The following is a 7,465-nucleotide window of genomic DNA, read 5'->3' on the forward strand; positions in this document are numbered from 1 at the left end:
CTGGAGGAGGCCAGATCATGCAGGAGCTTGTAGGTCATGCTAAGCAGTTGAGTTTTGTTCTCTGCGCAATGGGGAACCAGGGGTCAATATGATCAGAAATTCATTCTTAAAAAAGAACTTTTGGGAGAATGGAATGGAAGGGGTCATATTAGAAATTGTGATTCTCAACCTTGGATGCACCTGGGGAACTGTAAAAATACTGATACCTGGGCCTCACCACCAAAGTCTGATAAAACTGATTTGAGGTATGGCCTGGCATTGGGATTGTTTTATAAAGCTCCCCATATCATTCTAATGTGCATCCATTGTTGAGAAGCACTGGATTAGAAGTTAAAAGTTTTTTGTGATAATCAAGAAATGAAGAACAAACTAAACTATCAGCACTTCAAATGAAAACATATTAGGAAGTTATAGATTGGACTTGTGAATATGTGTATGTATGTGTATGTGTGTGGGGAGGGGGTGGGGGTGCTTCTGGTTTGGGTTGGCCTCTACAATAGGGAAAATGGGGAAGGAAAGGTTTGGGGGGAAAGATGATGGGTTCTGTTTGTGGCATGTTGGGTCTGAAAGCACGTGAGATGGCCAGTAGGCAGCAGGAAACCTGTACCGGGTATTCAAGATAAAGGTCTGGGTTGGAGACCAGATCGTGGCATCAATGAGCTCAAGGGTGCATGGAGGACTGTGAGAAGAAGAGAGGGTGAGGAGGAAACACAGGCACCACCAGCATTAGGGGGCAGTTAGGGGAAGAGCGGAGAGTCAGGGAGACAGAGAAGTCAAAGACAGGAAGGCGGCACCCAGCAATGCAGCAGAGGGGCCATGAGATATCAAGGCTGAACAGCCTCTATCGGCAGAGTGGTCTTACTCTGGGTTAGTTCCCTGGTTGGGGCATGTGCAAGAGGCAACCGATGGATGTTTTCTCCCTCACAACGACGTTTCTCTCTCTCCCTTCCTCTCTCTCTAAAAATCAGTAAGAACATATCCTTGGGTGAGGAATTAAAAAAAATTTTAAAGAAGAGAGGTTGGGTGGTAGTCAGTCAGAGACACTGGGTAGAGGGAGGTTGGTTGTTTTTCTTTTAAGATGAGAGAAAGTGAAATCTGCTTACATGCTGAGGAAAATAATCAGCAGAGAGCAAAAGACTGAAGCCTCAGGGGAGATGGGTTTTATTTTTAATTTTTACTTATTTATTTATTTTTTAATACGTTTTTATTGATTTCAGAGAGAAGAAGGGAGAGAGAGAGAGAAACATTGATGTGAGAGAGAATCACCGATCGATTGCCTCTCCTACGCAGACTGAACTTGCAACCTGGGCAAGTGCCCTGACTGGGAATTGAACCGGTAACCTTTTGGTGCATGGGATGACTCTCAACCAACTGAGCCACACCAGCCATGGCTTTTATTATTGTTTTTATTTAAATTTTTTATTGTTGACACTATAGGAGATGTCTGCCATTTCCCCCACCCCCATGCCCTTTGCCCACCTCCACCCAGGGAGAGATGGGTTTTAATTGATGGTGCAACTCTTTGGGAAATGAGAGACAACAAGAATAATTATAGCTCACATTTTTGGGCACTTATTAGTGGCAAACATGGTGTGTTAAGTGTTATATGTGCATTGCCTCATTTATCCTCACCACCTAATGAGGCAGGAACCATTATTATCCCCACTTTACAGATGAGGAGACCGAGACACAGAGAGGTTAAATAATTTGCCCAAAGTTACACAGCTAGGCACTGGTAGGGTCAGGATGGAGCATAGATTTTAAAAACAGAGGACTTGACTTTCGCAGTGGGGACACATCATCCCCCTAGGGGAGTAGTGAGAGATAGGGTAGATGTCTATGTCTGTAGTTTGGGAATGGGAACATGAGCTTGAAAGAATTCCTCAAGGATGAAGGATGGCTTTATTTTCTCTGCAAAGGGGAAAGAGAAGAAGCAGAGAATGGGAAGGAACTAAGTCAGCATATGTTCAGTAACAATGTGCGGCAGGGTCTGAGATAAATACTTCATTTGCAGTATCTCATTTAACACAAGCCCTCCCACCAGGCAGGTGTGATTATTAGACAAAGAAACTGAGGCCAAGAGATCTTAACTTGTTCTAGCTCACAGGGACTGTGTCCACAACCCCAAGGAGGTGGTCTGCCAAAAGTGTTAGTGAGGGTGGTGATGGCGGTGAGGGATGGGTTCTTGGATGAGTTCAAATTTGAAATTGCTGTGAGGAATGAGGCTCCTTTCTGGCTTCAGTGAGATCCTGACTCCTCTGCATTCTGTGTGTAACTATTGCTTGTCTCCGGGGCACGCACGTTCAGCTTTTTTGCACTGACTCGTCTGTCGTGTATCTCAGTTAGGAGAATCACCACCAGCCTGTCCTTCTCCCATTTTGCGCGAAGCCCACCTGACAACAGCTTCCTCAGACTTACCGCTGTGGCAACACACTCAGAGTCCAGCCTCAGCTGCTTTGCTCAGGAAGACATCGCCATTTGTAGACCACGCCTTGCCATTGAGGTAGGCACCAGTCTTCCCCCAGATTGCTCTCATGCGCTACTTACTACTCAGGTCCCCATTTCAGAAAGAATCAGAGGGCATGACACGTCAGTGCAGGTGACTGCTGCAGGATCACCAGAACATGCTATGTTGAGAGCTCCTTGTCTTGAAAGAGATGGTTTCTTACATGTGCTATTCAGGTTTAAATCTTCCAGCTTCTTATGTGGTTAAGTAAAGGTTGGTCCTCCCCAGTTGTAGCCTCCATACTTATAGAGATGATAATAGCCGGTGTTTATTTAGCACTTTATACATTGGCCAATGCATTTTCACCTCATTTCTTTTCATTCAAAAGCCCTGTGCGGTGGAACTGTTCCCATTATTCAGATGAGGAATCTCTCCTGAGAGCAACATGCCCAAGATCATAATAATGGGACATATAGAGACTTCTGGCTCTTTACCCAGTCATCCTTCCACGTCTTCCCTGCCCAAAATTAATGCAATTTGGTCCATGCCCTTAAAGAGGTTATAGTTGTGTAAGGGAGACACAGTGTTGGTCTTCTATGTAAATGCTTTAATAGAGCCACAAAGTCACTATGGGATAAGTGAAGTAAAGGGGATTAACTCCATCTGATTAGTTTGAGGAAGACTTCATGGAGAAGGTGGCATTTATACTGGGAGCAACGGGCAAGCTTCCAATGCAGAAGTGGGGGAGGCCCTTGCAAGTAGAAGAGGCCCAAAGGAAGGAGCCCGAGGGGTGTGCAGGGGATGGGAAAGCACCCGATGTGGCTTGAATGTTGTTTAGTCAAGGGAAGAACAAATAAGGTTGGAGAAGTGGGTTGGGGTCAGACCACGAAGGGCTCTGAATGCCAGCCGAAGCTTTATTCCAGAGACCATGGGAACCCTCCACGGTCTCTAAGTGGAGGAGAGGCACCATCAGAGACGGTCTGTGATGGATCCGGTGTGAGGGTAAATGCAGGAAGACCAGGCAGAGGGGTAAAGAAGGCAGCTGTGGTGTTTGGGTCAGGATGGCAGAGAGAGGAGGGTACAGGGAGGGTGCCATGAGGGGAAGGAGTAACTGTGTCTCTTACCACAGATGCCAGAGGCAGCAGAGCAATATCAGCCTCTTTTAGCCTCAGTCAGCATCCATAACTCCCTAGATGCTCCCATGAAGGACTGTGTGATCTCCATCTTCGGAAGGGGGCTCATTCACAGAGAGAGGAGCTACAGGTAAGAGACCACAAGCTTCTCATCCCACTGACACATCTCAACTGGTCAGAAACACTGGGCCCAAGGTTAATAACTGTCTTTTTGGTGTGTCCATAGAGACAGAGCAAATATGCCCTGAAGTAGAAATAAGGGGTTAGGGCCTATCTCATCTTAGGGGGACAGGAAGGTGGGAGGCCGTGTACTCCTTGGGCACCCCCTGACCCTGGTTGCTGCCCTGTCATGCCGGAAGAGCTTCAATATTGTTGGTGAGTGCAGGTGACGGGGTTAGGACTGGGTACTAGAGAACATCACAGGGAGGCTGCCTCTCGAAAACTGCATTCTACTAAAGCCCACCACAATTTTGAATTTTGTTTAAATAATCTCTTTTATCCCTACTCCCTACTCCCATTCCAACCACACTTCATATCATTTTGTTAGTATGTGTAAAATGTGCACTATTGCCTCATGAGCCTCTATTTTTCTTTATTTTAGAGCGAGAGGGCGAGGGAGAGGGAAACATTGATGTGAGAGAGACATTGATCAATTGCCTCCTGCACATGCCCCAACCAGGGATTGAACCCACAACAGGGTATGTGCCCTGACTGGGAATCGAACTTGTGACCATTCAGTGCACAGGACAGCACTCCAACTAATTGAGCCACACTGGCCACGGCATGAGCTTATATTTTTTAATTGTATAAGTGATGTTATGTCTAATTCTTTTTCTTACTTTTCACTCAGATTTATGTTTTTAAGATCCATCCACATATATCCAGTCCATTATTTCTGCTACATAATGCACACTGCACATCCCCTGCTACCTACCACTCTACTTCACAGTGATGGTACCCAGAGTACCTCCAACTCTCAAACACCACACATAATGCTACAATGAACATCTCCACATGGCCCCTTATGTACTTGTCTGAAACTTTGGTTGGGGAGGAAAGGATATATATGCTCAGGAATAGAATTGCTGAGTCATAGGATGTGACCTGATTTGACCAGGTACTATCAGCTTTGTTTGCAGAATGGCTGCAGAAGCCTCACTCCCTCCAGCACTCCATAACAGTTTCTATATTCCTACTATTCCTCCACTCATAGCAATACCCAACTTTCTCTTTTTTCCAGTCTAATGGAAATAAGGTAATATATCACTATTGTTTTAATTGAACTCTTTGTGTGTTTATAAGGCTTTTCCATTTACTCCTCTCTAAAGGTCTTTGACCACTTTTCTTTTGGTGTTCCCACTTTTTTTCCTTGTTGATTTGTAGGAGTGGCCTGTAGAGTCTAGGTATTAGTCCCTTGTTGGTTTTAAATGCTGCAAGTATCTTCTTTCATCATCTCTCCTCTCATTATGTCCTCTACATCCTTCGCTGAATAACACAGTATATAGTTGAGAGTTCACAATGACTATTGTACCATCCCTGAGGTCCCTGACAGGTTGTCTAGTATTGAGCCACTGCCTCAGCCTCATGAAACTCAGTGAGTCGTTCTTGCCAATAAGTTCAGAGGAGGGACTGCCAACATTTAACCAGACTTCTGTGGTCTTCCAGATCAATTGTGGGGCAAAGCTCCTCAAAGAAAATCTGTACCATTCCCTCAGTCACCATAAGGTCCACAGGCAGGCCAGGAGGCTGCTGATAGGGCTCCAACCACCACCTGTTGGCTATTGACATCTCAATGCACCTGCCATACCCACTGTGTTTAGCAGTGTGAGGGTCCCAAAGCGATAGCTTTTCCAAACACACCCCAATACTGTTACAGAGACTGGGACCAGACTGAAGTCACAGATGATAAACAACAGATGCAGCTTGGAAGCCCTTAGAATAGGATTTCTCTTCTCACCCATGAAACTGCTCACCATAGGGTGGCTCCCGTCTTCTACCCCCTTAAAACCCCCTGTTTCAACAGCAAGGTACTTAGGTCACAATCCACCTCTTCAGGTAGGAAAGGATCAGAGTCACTGGGACCAGCAAAGCAACCAACCTGGGACAGAACTAGCACCTGCCTTTTCCTTTATTTCAGATTAGGTCCCGTGCGGCCTGGAAACACCTTGTGCACCCAATTCCGGTTCACACCGGTGAAGGTGGGGCTCCAGCGGCTCAATGTGGAAATGGACTGCAACATGTTCCAGAACCTAACCAACTACAGAAGTGTCACTGTGGTAGCCCCTGAACTTGCAGCTTAAACAACCAGCTCCAGCATCATTGCCCCCACCACCCCCTTGTATCTATGCTCTAAAACCAAATGGAAGGGAAACTTTGCTTACCAGATAAATGAATCTCCATTCAAGCTGAGCAGGAGAGTGACCAAGAACAAAACTAGATTCCCAGAAATCAACAGAAAAGACCTCCATTTCTGTCATTCCAGCTTAAGGCAGCTGTGAAGACTAGTTGCCTTAGAAACTACTGGGCTTGGGTGCTAAAAGGAGATCCTTAAAAAGGTACTCAGATGAGTACATTCAGATTTTTCTGGTTCAGGATTTTCATAACCATTTTAGTACTCACTAACACATTCATTAACTTACAGGAAAGAAAAAGAACTTAACATTTAAATCATATATTTTTGAAATTGCTAAAAATGGAATTTTTAGATAACCCTATTACATTGATCGGTGCTATCCCTGACCATTATCCTTAAAGTCTCAAAGATGACTGAACAAACTTATAAAATACAGAACATAGGATCTAAGAGTAGAATGATCTTCTAGATTCAGCTATAGATAAGTTTTATGAGAGTTCTTTATGTATTAAGTATCCCACAATTAAAGTCTGATGTCAGTAACATGAATTTGATCTAGTAATGTTAAAATTATTAAGTATATAGAAAATAGGCCCTGTATGAAAGAATAAAAAAACTGAACTCCTTTTGTACAAAGTAATGACTGTTTTGTTCACATTATTTTGTTGCTTTGGCACTTTCTCGGTTTGAATTTAGTTCTTTTTCTTTATGACATTTGTTAAATATACAGAATGGCACTTTATAAAGGAAAATTAAAACTCTTGCCTTAGGAATTTCAACCCCAAGTACTCACTAGTGCTCAAAAGAATGGCTACTGTTGCTGTTTCTACCTAGAGACATCAGAAGGGCAGATGGGATGAATTACACCTATACAAGAAAAAGAACGGGCAGAAGAGGTTGCTGAGACCGCAGTATATACATAAGGCCCAAGTCAAGTCACCAGAATATGCAAAACTACAGGTTTACCTTGTTTCCAATATATAATCTTCCAGGCTGATACAAAATTATAATTAAACTAGAGGCCCAGTGCACAAAAATTTGTGCACTCAGGGGGGTCCCTCAGCCTGGCCTGTGCCCTATCGCAGTCTGGGACCCCTCGGGGGATGACCACCTGCTGGCTTAGGCCCGCTCCCTGGGGGATCGGGCCTAAGCTGGCAGTCAGACATCCCTCTGGCAGCCCGAGAGCCCTTGGGGGATGTCCACTTGCCAGCGGGGAGCAGGCCTAAGCTGCAGTTGGACATCCTTAGTGCTGCTGAGGAGGTGGGAGAGGCTCCCACCACCACCGCTGTACTGGCAGCTGTCAGCCTGACTTGTGGCTGAGCAGAGCTCCCCCTGTGGGAGCGCACTGACCACCAGGGGGCAGCTCCTGCATTGAGCATCTGCTCCCTGGTGGTCAGTGTGTGTCATAGTGACCAGTCATTCCCAGTCGTTCTGCTGTTAGGGTCAATTTGCATAGTACCCTTTTATTATATAGGAGTGCCTGGCCAGCCTGAGTGAGGGGCTGATGGCTGTTTGCAGGCTGGCCACAGCCCC

At 45.3% G+C, this 7,465-nt stretch overlaps 1 protein-coding gene across 4 annotated transcripts in view; it reads left to right on the forward strand.

Moving 5' to 3' along the window:
• Positions 1-6,572, forward strand: part of EPB42 (erythrocyte membrane protein band 4.2) — a 19,296-nt gene extending 12,724 nt beyond the window's left edge. For all 4 annotated transcript variants that reach the window (XM_005877567.2, XM_014548783.1, XM_014548784.1 and 1 more), the window contains 3 exons: positions 2,343-2,503; positions 3,576-3,709; positions 5,717-6,572. In XM_005877567.2, coding sequence (XP_005877629.1) covers positions 2,343-2,503; positions 3,576-3,709; positions 5,717-5,879 — 458 coding nt within the window. In that variant the 3' untranslated portion in view covers positions 5,880-6,572. The remainder of the gene's footprint in view (positions 1-2,342; positions 2,504-3,575; positions 3,710-5,716) is intronic.
• The last annotated feature ends 893 nt before the right edge of the window (positions 6,573-7,465 follow it).

The sequence above is a fragment of the Myotis brandtii genome, unplaced genomic scaffold (assembly GCF_000412655.1).
Source record: "Myotis brandtii unplaced genomic scaffold, ASM41265v1 scaffold521, whole genome shotgun sequence".
Taxonomy (NCBI): domain Eukaryota; kingdom Metazoa; phylum Chordata; class Mammalia; order Chiroptera; family Vespertilionidae; genus Myotis; species Myotis brandtii.